Genomic DNA, 16,340 nt, shown 5'->3' with positions numbered 1-16,340 from the left:
ATTAACCACACCCTACCAAAGAGAACAACCATACATATGTTTTACTTCTGTCTATCTGTTTTAAAATTCCAAAACAGAGTATTTTCTGTTTATCAGTTATGGCTATTTTGTCTTACTGCAGGATTCTCTTTTAGTGGGTACACAGACCTGTCCGAACTGTCGTGAAGAATTCAATATTTTATCTACAGATTACATGAGCAGAAACCCCTTAAGTGTTAGATGGCAAATATATAGCAGACAATCACACACTTGAATTAAGCTTCAATCACATGTGAGCATTTCCACATCCGGCCTCCTCATTACACCTCAGCTCAGTTCTTCATAAATTAAACATTATGTGCTACCTTGTGACTTTAATGTGTCTTTTTTGCTTTTTAGGATCCTTTAAACTTATGTAGTGTCTTTGAGTACCTTGAAAAATGCTCTATAGACTGACTTTATTATTATGATGTCACTGATAGACTTTAGTGCCCTGATAGCTGAATGATTACAGCAAATACCACATGACTGCAGCGTCACTGGTTCAAGTCCAGCTTCTCTTCCCATTTGCTTCCTGTTTGTTTATTCACTAATCGACTGTCCAATAAGGGCTTTTTCCTGAGAGAAAAATCCAAACAGACAGAAAGATATGATGGTCTTGTGCTACTAATGAGGAATGCTTATGAATACAGCGTAAATCTAACACATATACACATTGTATATGTTAGCAATGTCCGAAGCTGATTTGGAAGACCAGTACCAGCACGGATCAAGTGCATCATGGTTAATTGATCAGTATCAGCTGTATAAAGACACACACACACATACACACAAACAAAAACTAACAGAATGTTTTGAACCATGTTTATGTGAAGAAAAAAAGTGAAAAAAGTAAAGTGTTCAGTTGTATTACACATTTAAACATTTGTTACACACAATCCTTGGTTGGGAGTTTTCTTCTTATTAGGAACAATTCTTTAAAGACAAACAAAATAAACAGGATAGAGGTTAAAGTCTATATTTTCAATTGCATCCCCAAGTCCCACAGCAGGATCTTTAAAGGAATAGTTCAACATTTTGGGAAACACTTGTTTGCTTTCTTTCTATTACTGAGGCAAGAAGAAGCTAGCCTGACTCTGTCCCAACTTCAACCAATAAACTATAAAGCTCACTAATTACAACATGTTATATCTCATTTGTTGAATTTAAAACAGAAATGGAACTATTTCTTAATGAACAACTGTTTATCCACACGGCTGTGCAACATCTACGCTGGTTGCCTAGCACTCCAACCTGGCTGTTGCTTGGCGAGAAATTATTTCAGCATACGCCTCCCACTAAAACCAAACCCTAAATGTTGAACTATTAATTTATAGTGAGTTCACTTCAAGTCATTTCACTGCAGCCCAAACAGAAAACATAAAAAGAAAATTATATATGTCGGAGTTTGTTGGATGCACCAACTGAAGTTTTCCACTTCTTTGCATTTATGTTCCCGGACAAGTGAGTCCTTCAGCTCTCAGCTTGGGGTTCACCGCCTCGCTCAACAGCTCTTCAACAGTCCACCTGGCTGCTGTTGACAGATATGAGATTTGATCACGCTCATCTATCTTTTCTCTCGTCCTCGTTACTCGATGCCTTTGAGTGTGTGGTAGATGTGTTTTGGTAAAATCACGTATCCCTCGCCGAACGCTGCCGGAGGCTCACAGACAGTCCTGGGTGCCTCGCAGGCCGCCTTCAGCCTCTTGAGCTGCTTCTCCTGCCGCCGACACTTCTGCTGCGTCGTCTTCAGCGTCTTCCTCAGACGCTCCAGCTGCTCCTCCAGCTGCTCGATGCGCTTCTTCTGCCGTGCAGAGTCCTCCACTGTGTAATTGTGGTCGCAGGAGACGGACGCCGTGTCGAAACGGATGTCGGCCAGGCTCCTCCCGGGCTCAGATTCCTCGTCCTCATCCTCGTCCTCATCCTCCTCCTCCACCATCACTGTGTCAGAGGTCAAAGCCATAGAGAGAGGGAAGTGGATCTCTGAGGGGAACGGATCCTCCAGGGACTCCGCCTGTCAGACGGAAAAGACACAAGTCAAGGATGGATTTGTTTGTTTTAGATGGTGGTATCAATGATGAGAGCAGCCTCTTATTTTAAAATAAAGACAACAAGACTAGAGATCCTGATGAGGACTGGAGCTGGTCCTGAGACCTGAGAATTTGGGGGGTTTGGTGGATAATATGAGAGGTAAAATTTGAGTTTGACATCAATGCTGAATTCACAGCTGTTCCCCTGTTTGGAGAAACAATCAGCCAATCACAGCTCTGTAGGCAGGATAGCTTGCTGCTACCACTGCAGACTGGTGATGAGATGGATGCAGCTGTACACGTTGTTATAAGTGGACTTGCAAAAATAAAACCCCTTAAATTGACATATTTCTGACAAATATTGACAGTATTGTTTTATTGATATTAACTTTGAATTTTATTTAGATGCAGCTGTCACTTTGTTGACACTTTAGTTGTAACTGTAGTTCAACTGAGAGATTCAACTGATTTAACTGATCAGGGATCAGATAAATGTTACAACTGTTTGGTGTGTTTTCTGTATGATCATATGTGTTGAAATCTCTGGAGACGTTTCTTCCCTGTCGTTTTAATTGTGTAGGGAGAACGGTGGCTAATTTCAGTGTAACACTGTCTGCCATTGTCACAGGGGACAGACTGTGTGAGAGGGTACTTCAGTCACGTCTCAAAATATGTGAAGTGGCCTACTTCACCTTGATGCTGAGGTTGAAAGTGAAGAGCGACGGCACAGCGTTCTCCTTCAGCACTCGGTTGTTGCACTCTATCTTGAAGCAGTCTTTGGTGAAGTGCTGCGAGCAGATGTTGCTGTACTTTGTCGGCTTAAAGTTGTTCCTCCTCATCGCCGCCACCCACTTACCACAAACATCTGGACGCGCCAGGGGAAACCTGGAAAATCAGGTAAGGAATCAATACGCGTAAAAATGTATTCCATATTATTACTTCTGGATTTGTTTAGTTTAGTAGGATTAATATTATATATTGCATCAGTCACTTCCACAAAATAAAATGCTTTCCTAATGTTTCTGAAACTTTCTTAATATAGTTTTAGGAATCTGCTATTTAAAGCAGTTTAGCTTATTTAAATAATTTATTCTATAAGTGCACTGTTTTTGGTCTGGGAGAAATGGAATTTCATTTCACTGTATGTGAGTACTGAGAAATAACAATAAAATAATCTTGAATCTTATTATCGTCATCCTTACTGGTCTGATAACAGATTATTCTTCTATGTTATTTAAGAAGTCAACTTTACATCAAAATTGTTAGCTGAAGCCTGGTTCCATCAGAAATCCTCTCCTGGTAAACATCAAGTCCTCCACACAGAACTCAGTAAAAAACAACAACAACAACAACAACAACAACAAAACACTTTAAAAGCAGATTCACCTGTTATAGGAACTCTTGCCTTGTTCAACCTACTGGGATTATCAGGGAACCGAACGTCTCACACAGACAAAGAGTCAGCAGGCTGCTAAAGTAAGTCTGAGAAATAGCATTTTAACTGAATATGTAGTGCTCTGTAACTTGTGTTATTAGTAGACTGGTTCAACTCGTCTGACATGGCCAGACCTGCAGGGTCTCCACATGTTTACTATGTTCCGGCAAAGGAGACTCTGGCTAACATGAGCTTGACAGCCAACAAGCGCTGCTACATGAAGAACTGTAACCGAACTCCAATCAGAATTAATGGACTTTAGCATTTCTGTATTTCTGGATAACGCAAACATGTTTTCGAATCTAAAACAAGTGTTTTTAAGAACATGCATAATGTCCGGGTAAATTCGGCATATAAAAATATGCGAAAATGTAATTAAATTACGTTTTAATGACATCTGAGCATCAATGTTTAGGTATCGCCACTGTAAGCACGGTGCTAGTTAACTTGTTGATCTGGCGGAAGGAGACTGCGCGACCAGCGGACGAACTTGATAAAAGACTTTCAGTTTATCACAGTAAAATGGTGCTTGGTGAGTTGTCTGTGACCCGATTTTAGGAGTAAAATCTATAGACAATGAATATGTAATGTCAAATTCTAACAACTATCTACTGCTGACTATGAGCAAAACAGCTTTAAAAACGCTGATTAGTAAATGCAGGCTGGTGGATGACACCCTCCACGGTGCGGTACGGCACAACACAGTGCTTATCCATCACGTTTGGGACAGCTAATGCTAGTTAGTCAACACGCAGTTTCAGAGAACTTACTTGTGGAAGGAGATCTCTTTGTCTTTATGGTAGCGGTTCTTACAGCCGTACGCTGAGCACGTCTGCACCATGGCTGCTGCCCCGGACAACACTCACTGACACGCGCACTAACAGTCCACGGGGCTCCGCTGCTGCTCCTCCATTTCCTCCATACAGGCTTCACTGCCACTAACAATGATGGCGGAGTCACCTTCCAGTCACATGACCTACGTTTTCCCCTCTGATTGGCAGAAATTTAGCTCGCTGTGATATCCCAGTTTGTCCACCGGGGGGAGACCGAGACTCTTTATCTGACGATTGTCAGTACTTGGCCCGCTTTGAATTGATGTTTTGGTCACTGAATAGTTTCTTAAAGATCCCCTCCAGACATGCTGTAAGCTATATCAAAAATACCCTGCTTGGAATAATAATGTGTCTAATATGTTTTCTCCTCAAAAAAGTACAATTACCTCATTAAAGTAAAATTCCATCTATTTATTCTCCCTCATTAAAAAACCCAGAATCTATGAATATGCAAATATTGTTCATCTCAAAAGTTGAACTGCTTGACACAAGATGTATCCTTCTTCACTGTAAAGTCCATTCTTAGTGTATGTGCACTGGAGGCTTCAAGTGTCCACATCACACTTGTGTAACTTGCATACTAGACCACAATTAGCCTCCGAACTAGCCTAGTTGTGATGTCATAAATCATGCTCGTAGGCTCATCCCTTAAAATCTGATTTACAATGAGTACAAAAACCTTTCCACTTTCAGTAGATGAAGCCTCTAGTGTCAAGCTCTGCACATACATCATTCTGCACAGTGAAACTCAAACATCCAAGTGAAGTAAAAGCAAGGAAAACACATTTTTGAGTGGTGGAGGACAGAAAGAAAAATGACTGAAATGATTAATTGATTATCAGAATAGTTACAGATAAATTTTCTGTCAATCAACCAATTGTTGCAGCTCTAATCTACACAGTGAACCTGATGAAGTGATTGGCTCCCATTGTTGCATCTTGAAACCAAGTCAGCAATGATGAGTCAATGTCATCAGTGTCGACACAGATTATGAAAATGTATCACATTAGTAAATAAATCTATGGCCCAGTTTCTGAGAGGTATTTATGTAAGATAAACTAGTAATCAAAATATGCTACCGTGCAGAGCTAAAATGTCACATACAGCAGTGAGTGCTGTGCAAGAACATGTGACTTTTGACAGCTGAAACAATTCGCTGATTAATTGCTTAGGTGATCAACAGAAAATGAATCAGCAATTATGATAACTGATGGTTTAAGTCTTTATTTAAGAAAAAAAAACATAAATCCACTGGTTCCATCTTCCCAAATGTGAACATTTACTGGTTTTCTTGTCTAATAGTAAAGTGAATAGCTGATATGATATTTTGTTGTGGACAGTGTAACTCCTATATAGTTTTTTTTTTCCTTTTACCAATTAATAACAAGCCTGGTTGCTTTGGGTTAAAAAGGCTGTTTTTAGGAGTGGAGACAAAACTACTCATGCTGTAATTACAAAGTACTTGAATATAATAATAAAACTGAGTCCAAATGTATTAGTTATGACCTCAAGTCTGGATGCATAGCATGAATTTTAATACATCCACACAATAAGTGCAGTATAGTTTCTCTGCATGGCATTACTTTTGATGAGCAGCTAATGAATGACTCAAACAGCTTTTACTTGAGATTTAACAATGATTTTTGTGATAAAATTAATAACATGCATGAACTTTTTCAGGGTACTGCTACCACTGACAGAGCTTAACACTCTAAAGACAGTGAAGATGGTTGTGGACTTAAGAGAGAACCCAGCCCCACCCGCCCCCATCACCCTGTGTGACTCTCCAGTCGACACTGTGGAGTCCTTCCACTTCCTGAGAACCATCATCAGCCAGGACCTCGTGGGAGCCGAACATCAGCAGCCTCACCAAGAAGCCTCAGCAGAGGATATACTTCTGCGGCAGCTGAAGAAATTCAACCTGCCAAAGCCAATGATGATGCACTTCGACACTATCATCACTGAGTCCATCCTCACCTCCTCCATCACCATCTGGTACGCTGTTGCCACTGCCAAGGACAAGGGCAGACTGCAGCGTATCATCCGCTGTGCCGAAAAGGTGATTAGCTGCAATCTGCTGTCCCTGCAGGACCTGCACACCTCTAGGACACTGCGGCAAGCAGGAAAGATCAAGGCCGACCCCTCCCACCCAGCCATTAACTTTTTTGAACACTCCCCTCCGACAAGAGGCTGCAGTCTATCTTGACCAAAAGCTCACACCACAAGAACAGTTTCTTCCCCACAGCAGTTGGCCTCATTGTCAAGGCCCAGGACCCCCATTGACATGGACTCTATTCCTCCCATGTACATTACATATTATATTCAATAAGCTTATATTGCACATCTGTGAATTCATCACATCTAACATGGCACGTTACATTAACGCAACTATTTGTATCCTTTGTATTATTTCACATTACATATATTGTTTATACTGTGAACATTTGCACATTCCCAGTCAATATGCTGTACATTATTTTTGGCTGGACCACAACAGTGGGTCCATCCCTACAAACACGAATGTTTGTCACTGACTGAGTGATGAAGTTACACCATTGGACGGCCATGCATTTCACAGCGATGGTGGAGATTAAGCTGTTGTAATTTTCTGTTTGCTGTAGGAATGTTAATATGTCACTTTATTAAGTTGTAATATTTTTTCAGGCAAGAAAGTAACCATTTAGATTCCCAACATGTCGTCAGTTTATCCAAATAACGCCCATTTGGAAATTCACTGCAACGTTTTGGGAGATGTGAGGAGCTGGTGGCCGGTTGAGACTGGTTGTTATCGATACAGTCATGTGATGCAGTAACATGATGCAGTCACATGACTGTCTTGCTTGAGTATGCTGGTATTGGCATACTTAATCGTTCATTTAGTAGGCAGTAAGCAGTACATACTGATTGAGTATGCAGTAGGCGTATGTTAGTATGTGATTCCGGACACAGTAAATTGGCTTCAGTCAAAGCCATGGATGCATAAAGAGAACTGGATACAGGTCGGAGGCGGGGCCCTGTTCATTCCTATGAAAGTTGCTCAGTAGCGCATGAAGCCAAAAAGCCACCTGGTGCTGTAAAGAAATTACGCACATGAAACATGTCTTCCATAGAGCGTACGTTCTATGGACCCCATGCACCCATAGAGCATGCTCACTAGAGACTTCCGCTGGCTGAGACTGCTAACTTCCAGTTTAGCCCTCCAGCTAACTTGAATGGGTATAAAACAATTAGATCAAGCGGCTCCTGTTGGACCCAGAAGTTGTAATTCCACAGTTTGGCCACTATGTCAAATTGACTTCAAAGCCCTGCACACTTCCTGGGGCTTGGTTGCCACTTCCTGTATCCATTGTTTCAAATTAAAAGCCCTCTAGCATTTCATACATGGTCCAGCCATATCACTGGTGGACTCAAGGGAGGGGGGCAAATGCCACCCCTCGTGCCCTCAAGGACAAAAAAATTACTGTGAAAGTGCCCTCTAAGGTGCCCACACAAAGGAGAAAACATATTTTTTCACCCCAGGCCTGAGACAGCCTGAGTCTGCCACAGAACCATATTCTAAGTTTTGATCTACTTTATGGCTAATTATGAACGAGGCTTGGTTGCTAAGGATTTTTTTTTTTACATAATTTTTAAATTATTACTATTATTATGATAATTATATATTTTTGTCAATGTGATAGACCATTTATAGAGTCTGGGAGGTGTCATAAGAAAAAAAAACTCATGCTCTTGAATGAATAATTTATGCACATGACTTATCATACTCTATCCCCTTCATCCTATTAATCCTGTCTTGCATGTACCCTTCACAACATAAACACAACACTGCATTATTTTTGTGAAGCATTAAGCATATTTTACAAGATAAATAAAAAAGAAGATAAAATATAATATTAAATAGTGCAACGTCAGTGCACAATTATTCAATCGAAAGCACAAAGGAATCTGTGCGTTAAAATTAAAGTGTGTGAACAAATTAGTCACAATTTGGGCTTAGAAGATTTAAAATTATATTGGAATCACTTCCAAAAATGAAGTGTTAATTTATGCTCAGTATTTTGTATCAATAAAAAAAACTTGCGATAGAGTTGTAAATAAAGATGAGTGAGAGAAAAATCATGTAATTACACTTTCCACTGGTGCCACAGACAAGAGTAAGCACAAAGGTATATATACTGTAAATATGTACTGTAGTTGTGTACATTTTCACAGCTGGTGCCAGCTGTGCTGTTAATGTTTGTAGATATTTATATAATTCAAAGGTAAAAGAGGAAATGTGGATGTACAAATGATGAAATTTAGTTTGCCACTGTTTGTCATTTGTTCCCCTGCAAACCAAAGAAATACACATGTAAATACCACAGTATTTTTAATTTGAATGATTTTCCGGGGTAAAAAGTGCAATATCTTTGGCTGACTATGAAGTCAAATATACATAGTGACAGCTGTAGTTGCTGAACCAAATGCTGTTATATAAGTGTTCAAATAAGTTGCTCACGTTACTGTCCTGAGACCTCAGCTCTGTATGCCTCTCAGTTTTCACATATAAAAATAAAGGAGCACTTTTTAGGGCAGACTGGTTCATGGGAAATGTAGTTCTAGTTATGCTGTGTTAATTTCAAACACAAAAATCTCTGGTCAAAAAAAAACAAACAAAAAACTTTATTAATAACAGAGGTGTTTACAACCGAGCAAGTTGGTCTGCAGAGCTTTTACAGCAACAAAAGACCAGAAATACAATCGAAAACAAATAACACACAGCACTGATATGCAAGTATGACGTGGGTGAGTGTGTGTGTGTGTGTGTGTCATCATTACTGTATAACATACTGAGTCCAGTAGTTAAATGATGCAGAGAAGGCCACAAAGCTCTTAAATACTGTATACGTTGAGTTTGAGCAGCCGCAGACTGAACCTGCTGATGTTTGAACAGACTGAAGTTCAAACTGAGACTGAAGCTGCTGCTCAACTACAAACTCTAGATATAAAAAACATTCTTTGCAGCCCAGTTTATCACCGGCTGATATATGCGGTTGTAAAACCTCTGAAATCTGAACTTCTGATTAGGGATGTCTTTTTCCTAATCTATATGACTGCACTCAAACGCACCATTACAGAGGGAGGAAAGAAGGAAACAAGGAAACAAGGGAATATGGAAAAAAAGAGCAAAACGTCTGATTAGGGACGTTATTTGTCCAATTTATGTTTAAGCACATGAATGCAGCACTGGCAACCTTTAGAAAGGAAAAAATAAATAAAAAAGTGTGAGAAAGGTTTTTTGGGTGGTCCGCCCAAATCCATTCTATACAAAGGAAACACTAAAGCTTTATCATTTATATGTTAACATTTACAGAAAGGACTGAACAAATTTTGTTAAATTCTTCACAGCGAATGCAAAACATAAACCACAATCTGTTTTCTGCATTTAGATCCCAAACCTCTAATTCAACATTTAATAGAGAAAAAATGACTCTTTGTTTTTCGAGCCTGAATCTTATTTTGATTCTTCTGTCAATCTTTCCTGTCAGTTGGGAAAACATTTTACCGGAAAATATCTACATTCAGAGACTCAAATAAGTCCGTGAGACACAAATATCTTCAGGTTGGACATATACACATTCACTACACTACTAATACTTTGGCGTTGGATGTAAATAGTCACATAATAACTAAACTATGCAGCTGAAAGTCCCCAGAAAAAAAGCTATTAGTGGACCTTTGAGCTCAGATTCTCTTTACAATATACTGTTCCCAAAGGTCAAGAATGAATATCACTCACTAACTCACTTGTCTTTATCATACATCAAGTCAAAAAAACACTTTACTGCTGTAATTTTAACTCCATCTTGTTCATTAGTTAACTATTTGGAAGAGATAAACAAAAGGGGACACACCTAAAATGTGTGCAGTCCCTCAATTTTTGGACAATTACATAGGCCTGGATGATCCCCATTATCAATTAAACTCTTTTCAATTAATTATGTAGGCTATAAAATGTCAGAAAATAATGAAAATATCCTTCACAGTTTCCCAGAGTCACAAGTGACATCTTCAAATGTCTTGTTTATGTTTGACCGACAGAAACCGTAGATATTACGTTTGTAATGATAGAAAACACAGAAAAGCAGGAAATCCTCACAATGGATGCATCTCCATGATTTTGTAATGAAGCTACTGAATCAAAAGTATATGTGACTCAGAAATGATGGACAAAACTACAAGAACACATCGACCTCTCTGCAAACTTGCCTTTAAACTGTGACAAATAAAAAGCTACTTTACAAGAAAATATACAAGTGACTGACTTCAGTCAGTCTAAATGCTCAGGTGAGATCTCTCTCTGTGTGTGAGTGTGTGTGTGTGTGAGTGTATGAGATGTCAACACAGAAAAATAAAATATGTCTGGTTTTCAGGACCAGAGTCCAGATTTAATCTCTTAATCAAACACAAAATAAATGAAAGAGGAAAAAAAAGTGCTGTCAGTTGGGTATGTTCAATGTCTCTAAATACTACAGTACCCAGAAGCTTCAGCGGTCACTGTCCATCCAGAGCTGTGAAATCACACGTGTCACAGTCAGAGATCTCTGCTGTTGCAGTCCGTAACAAACCGAGACCCCTAAGTGCCCTCTCATTGGCTGTTTCTTACAGCAATGCTCTATGGGACTGTTATGGACACAGTCTGTTACCGTTTCACGTCCAACAGCTGTGGTCTACGAGACATGAGATGTAAAACCTCTGGAGCAGTGTACCTGCTGATATCTAACACTCTTCTTTCAGTGTTAGATGTTCTTTTTTTTTTTTTTTTTTTTTTTTTTTTTTTTTACATCCGAGCCAATTCCGTTCACGGGAAAAGACTGTGAGATGCAGTTGAAAGCTCAGGCAAAAGCCAGTAAGTGGACCTTGAGTTAAGATAAGTCACATGGCATTTCACTGATGCTAAAATGACTCTTAACCAAATTTAAAAAGATAGTATCAAAAAACTTTATCAAATTAAAACTTAAAAGTCATTTGAAATGACGCGGTGGCATGGAGCCAGCACGGATCAATGTGTTTACATGCACTGAAGAAACTGACGGTCAGCTCTCTGCAGTAATATGATTTCTTAATTGTAACATAAATGAGACTCCTGTTTTCCACAACGGAGGCAGGGGATTAGAAAACTAGATTTCTGCTGGAGAACGCTGATTTCTCTACCGTGTATACGCAGAGCTAGGTTTCTAATCAGCTTTTTACACATGAACATGTGCATGACAAATACTGTATGTTACACGGCAGTTCTCGTATTTAAATGCTTCCATCCGACGTCTGTCTAAAATTGAAACCAACACTTTAGATTTAAGACACATTAACGCACAAAAAAAAATTGCCAGGAAGCAGCTTGTGTCACCAATATAGTTAAAATAAGAAAGCTCTGCTTCTAAAATAAGGCTGAGGGTAGGGGAGAAACATGACTACTGACTTGCTGCATCTATACATGGATTAGATTAGATAAATAGATGTAAAGGCCTTTTCTAACTACCTGTATAACCTGGTTTCTCTAAGTAACACGGTTACTTAAGTGCATGCAAACAAACTCAAAAGGTCAAACCTGTGGCATTTAATAGGATGGTTCCTGGGCTGTAACGTAACCAGATTCATTAAGGTACAATACTAAAGAATCACTCATTGAACTTTTTATCTCTCCTCACTGTTTTTCATTAGCAGCAGCTTCTCATTTAGAGCTAACTGTCGCTTTCTCTGGTTAAAATGAGCAGGAGCTGATTAGATCAGCTGCAGCTAATAAAGAGTAATTCTGTAATGGCTAAATGATCTTCCTGTGAAAATCTTCCTGTATAACACTGACACGACATATGTCTGAAATCATCATCTGGGATTTGTGATTTCGGGTGATGGAGTTGACACATCAGTGGATCAGCAGGTGCAGATACTAACAAACACTGAACCTGCAGTAGGATCTCCATCAGCCACACTTTTCCCTCTCTAAAGCTGTGTCCCGTTTCAGGCTCCACTTCCTTGGCAGAATGCGTAGTAACGTTTCATCAGTAAGGCTCTCCAGATCCTCTGTGCATCTTTTTGTTGCATGTCACCAATATCTGTTCCTAGAGCAACAAGATATGACCATGAAAAGCCTGCAGCTCCAGCTCTTAGTGTTTTTGTTTCCCACTTTAAGCGCTGCAGGAGAAAAAAAAAAACTGTATAAACCAAGAAAGTTTTTCAGATCATTAAAAGTCTGTAGTTTTTCACATTCAAACTCCTCCTCTGTTCTCTTATTTCTTCCCCTCTTTCTCCTCTTCTTCTTCCTCCTCCTCCTCATCGTCTTTCTCCTCCTCTCTCCCTCCTCCATCACCTCCTGCTGCCTCTTTCTTGCTGCCGTTTTTCCCTCCGTTTCCATCTTTATCTCCATCGGCCTCATCCTCAGCTTCTTTAGACTCTTCCTCGTCACCTGCATCCTGAAAATACAAACACATGTTGTAAACTTTAAACTGTCAGGTTTAACTTAAACTAATCTTTGTGAGAGCAGCTCAATCATGACAGATCATCTTTGAATGTTATAATTATTTGATATCAACAAGCGGTTTTCAGTCTTAAGTTAGGAGAGAGTGTGTGATTGGGGTCCGGAGGTGTACCTGCTTGAGACGGCTCCTCCTCCGGCTCGGGACCCGGGCCTTCATCCTCCGGGACAGCGCCAGCAGCTTGTTGTGCCTCTGCCTTCTCTTCGCCTTCTCCGCCTCCTCTCTCCGCTTCTCCTCCGCATGGTCCGAGTCCGACTCGTCCTGCCGTTGCAACCTGCTCCGCTTCCTGGGCTGCACTAGCCTCTTCGGCTGGCTCCTCTCCTCCTCTTCGTCCTCATCCTCCTCGTCGTCGTCGTCTTCCTCCCCGGTACTGGAGGACGAGGAGGTGTCGTCGCCTCCCAGGAACGAGCGCTTCCTGCGGGTCACGGAGCGGCTGTCGTCGCTGGACGTGGCTCCGGAGTCGCTCCGGCCCCGGTCCTCTGTTGCGCTGTCCTCCTCCGGGGAGCTCTGGAAGTCGGACTGGGATCCGGACGAGGAGGACGAGAAGGAGCCTTCGTCACTGTCGTCCAGGATAGAAGCGGGCAGGCCAATCTGCCGCTTCTTGGACGCGTCCACTTTGGTTTTCCGCATGGACGCGAACATTTTCCGCTTGTATAAGCTCTCCATGTCTGCGCGCGGTACCGGAGACCAGTGACATGAAACGGAACCGGACAGTCAACAAGCTAACCGTCTACCGTCTGCGCGTCACAACAACGGCGTGTTGCTGTGTTTAAAACGCTGCACGGCACCTAAATTCACCTGCGTGGAGACGCTGTTTCAATCTGTGAACCGAAGCAGTCAGTCTGTATATGTTACTGTAACAATTACGACCTAAAAACGAGATATTTCTTGGGTTTTCATGCCAGTGCTGCTAGCTGCGTGTTATTGTTGTGGCTCCTGCTTCTTCTTCTGTTTTTTAATGGCGGTTAGCAAACAGCTTTTAGGTGCATTACCGCCACCTTCTGTATTGGAGTGTGGAGTACACTATTACATGAAATTCTCCTAATAATTCTTGTGTTTCCTAAAAATTCAAAAATAGCCCTGTGCCCTACATAACCTGAACACCCCTACAACATTTCTCGAATACCGAGTGTCATGTGATACCTTTGAAGTGTAATTTTAAGTGTCTGTCTCTCTTGCTTATATTTAGGACAGTATAAAAATACATGCTCTGCTCTGCTCACACTATGTTATTCTGCATATTTATTATTATTCCACCCACTTTTTGGCACTCAACTCACATTATTCAATGTGGAAAATTCATTCAAACATCAAAATATTCAGCTCAATTAGGTCATTGTTGATATTATTTTTCTCACTCATACCCTTCATACTTTCTGAAATATTCAATGTTTTCCACCAGTTTTGCTTCATTCAAATGAATGGATGGAATGTCCAAATTAACACATTTTCATACTTTTTCACACTGTTCTACATCTTTCATACATTGGGAGTTTTATTCAACTTTTAAATCCCATTCATACTTTTTGATAATATTCAACATAACTGATTGAGATTTCCTAATTTGACCCACCATTTCTCACTTTTCCAGATCATTCATACTCCTTCAACTCCTTGCCTTTTCTGGTTGTGTTTAATGTTCTGTTCAGAAGGGTGTGACCAAACCTCATCCTTGATATAATGTCCTCCTCCTTTCTATTTCTATTGCTTCCTCTCATTTCTCCTACTTTTCTTTGAATGCTGTAGTAGTATTGACCCTTATTTCCTCTATCCCACTCCTCCTGCCATTTCTTTTTCATTTCTGATTTGATTAGACTTTTAATCTCAGCCTTGCTATATTTTATTACCATACTTATTTCTCTTTTTGTTGTTGCTCCTTTTGCATATTTATCTGCCGGCTCATTTCTATCTACATCTACAGTAGGTAAAAGTCAGACTTTTGGACCTGACTGTATATGTGCAGGAATCCAAATGAATTTAATTTCTATTCTTGCCTTCTTAATTCTGAATATTGTTTGAGCTATGCTGAGTCCTTAGCCTGGGAACTAGACAAATCTGCAAGCTCATATTTTATTTATTCTGGCAGATGCGTCCGGTCGCCCTCCCTTTCAGACAGCGTCCAGCTGATTTTGCCTCAGTTGAGCCAATCAAATCCTTTATCTAATATGGGGCAGGTTTGATATGATGGTTGTACAGAGGAGCGCCATTGAGGCATTTTCATAAATCAACAAGTCGAGATCAACAAGTCAATCAGAAACGGTTTTGGTTTCCTGTTTTTTCAAATTTTTTAGCAGAGTAACTAATAATATGCACTCATGGAATTTGTGGAGGAGATAACTGCTGTAGAAAATAAACAATATGCTTTAAGAGTGTTCCTAGATCTGAAAAAAGCATTTGATACGGTTGACCACGACTATTATTAATAAAACTTCAAAAATATGGAATCAGAGGAGTAGCACTATCTTGGCTAACCAGTTACCTAGAGAATAGGAATCAATATGTGCAAATTGGTCATGTTAAATCACAACTACTGAAGGTTAAGTGTGGGGTTCCCCAAGGCTCAGTGTTGGGACCATTGCTGTTTATTTTGTACATTAATAATATATGTGAGGTTTCCAGAACACTAAAAACAATTTTATTTGCGGACGACACAAATGTATTCTGCTGTGGGAATAACTTGGAACAACTTTTGGATACAGTGGGAAGTGAATTGAGGAAACTGAAGAGTTGGTTTGATTCACTAACACTAAATGTAAACAAAACAAAATTTATAATATTTGGGAATCTTTCAACTAACTCATGCAAGAAACTCATGATAAATGATGTACAAATCGAAAGATTATTAAAAGTCAAAGATCTCCTAAATCAACCATCACTATACACCTTGTACTGTTCCTTCTCACTCCCATACATTATCTAGTGTGTGGAATGTATAATTCTGGTGGACAATCTCTTTTATTGCTATAGACTGATAACTCGTGGTGTCACTTTTATATTTATCACTGTAGGATGTGTCTCATTACCATGTTTACAGGACCAGTGGCATATTTTATATATATAAAAAATACTTAAAAAAAAAAAGAAAAATAAACGTTAACCGAACATACAACACTGGAAGTGTTTTAGCTGATGTGTTTGGTTTTACAGCACATTTATTGTTCAGTCTCAGCGTTCTCATCAGTCTTGTTTCAGACAGCAGACAACGTTAGCAGCTAGCTTGTGAATAAATTGGAGTGTTTAGCAGCTAAAGAGGCAGATATTTTTTCTAAGGAGTTGTGAGCTAAAAGTAGTGAATGTTGTGTTTATCAGTTGGACACAAACATGAATCCAATGAGAGGATAATGTTGCTCTGTGTTTGCTGGATGTGGAAGCAGGCTGAGCTGTTAGCCACAAAAACTTTTTAAGGCTGTTTGACAGAATCAGGGCTGTAAATCTGTCTGGAGTATTTTTGTCCCCTAAAGGCCTAAAACAATCCATGAACGCAGCTTTAAGAAAGACACCTGCTATCAGA

General features: G+C 40.0%; 2 protein-coding genes across 2 annotated transcripts; both read right to left on the bottom strand.

Annotated features, from left to right (window-relative positions):
* Positions 1-821: 821 nt before the first annotated feature.
* Positions 822-4,440, bottom strand: thap1 (THAP domain containing, apoptosis associated protein 1). Its single transcript, XM_044334469.1, has 3 exons — positions 4,254-4,440; positions 2,741-2,933; positions 822-2,032 (listed from the first exon to the last, which is right to left on the bottom strand). The coding sequence occupies exons 1-3, from the start codon at positions 4,322-4,324 to the stop codon at positions 1,607-1,609; spliced, it is 690 nt and encodes a 229-aa protein (XP_044190404.1). The 5' UTR covers positions 4,325-4,440; the 3' UTR covers positions 822-1,606.
* Positions 4,441-8,949: 4,509 nt separating this feature from the next.
* LOC122968888 (cilia- and flagella-associated protein 251-like) lies at positions 8,950-13,802 on the bottom strand. Its single transcript, XM_044334405.1, has 2 exons — positions 12,944-13,802; positions 8,950-12,766 (listed from the first exon to the last, which is right to left on the bottom strand). The coding sequence occupies exons 1-2, from the start codon at positions 13,493-13,495 to the stop codon at positions 12,584-12,586; spliced, it is 735 nt and encodes a 244-aa protein (XP_044190340.1). The 5' UTR covers positions 13,496-13,802; the 3' UTR covers positions 8,950-12,583.
* Between the last annotated feature and the right edge of the window lie 2,538 nt (positions 13,803-16,340).

Source organism: Thunnus albacares, chromosome 18, assembly GCF_914725855.1.
Source record: "Thunnus albacares chromosome 18, fThuAlb1.1, whole genome shotgun sequence".
Taxonomy (NCBI): Eukaryota; Metazoa; Chordata; class Actinopteri; order Scombriformes; family Scombridae; genus Thunnus; species Thunnus albacares.
This window is presented reverse-complemented; position numbering and strand designations above follow the sequence as displayed.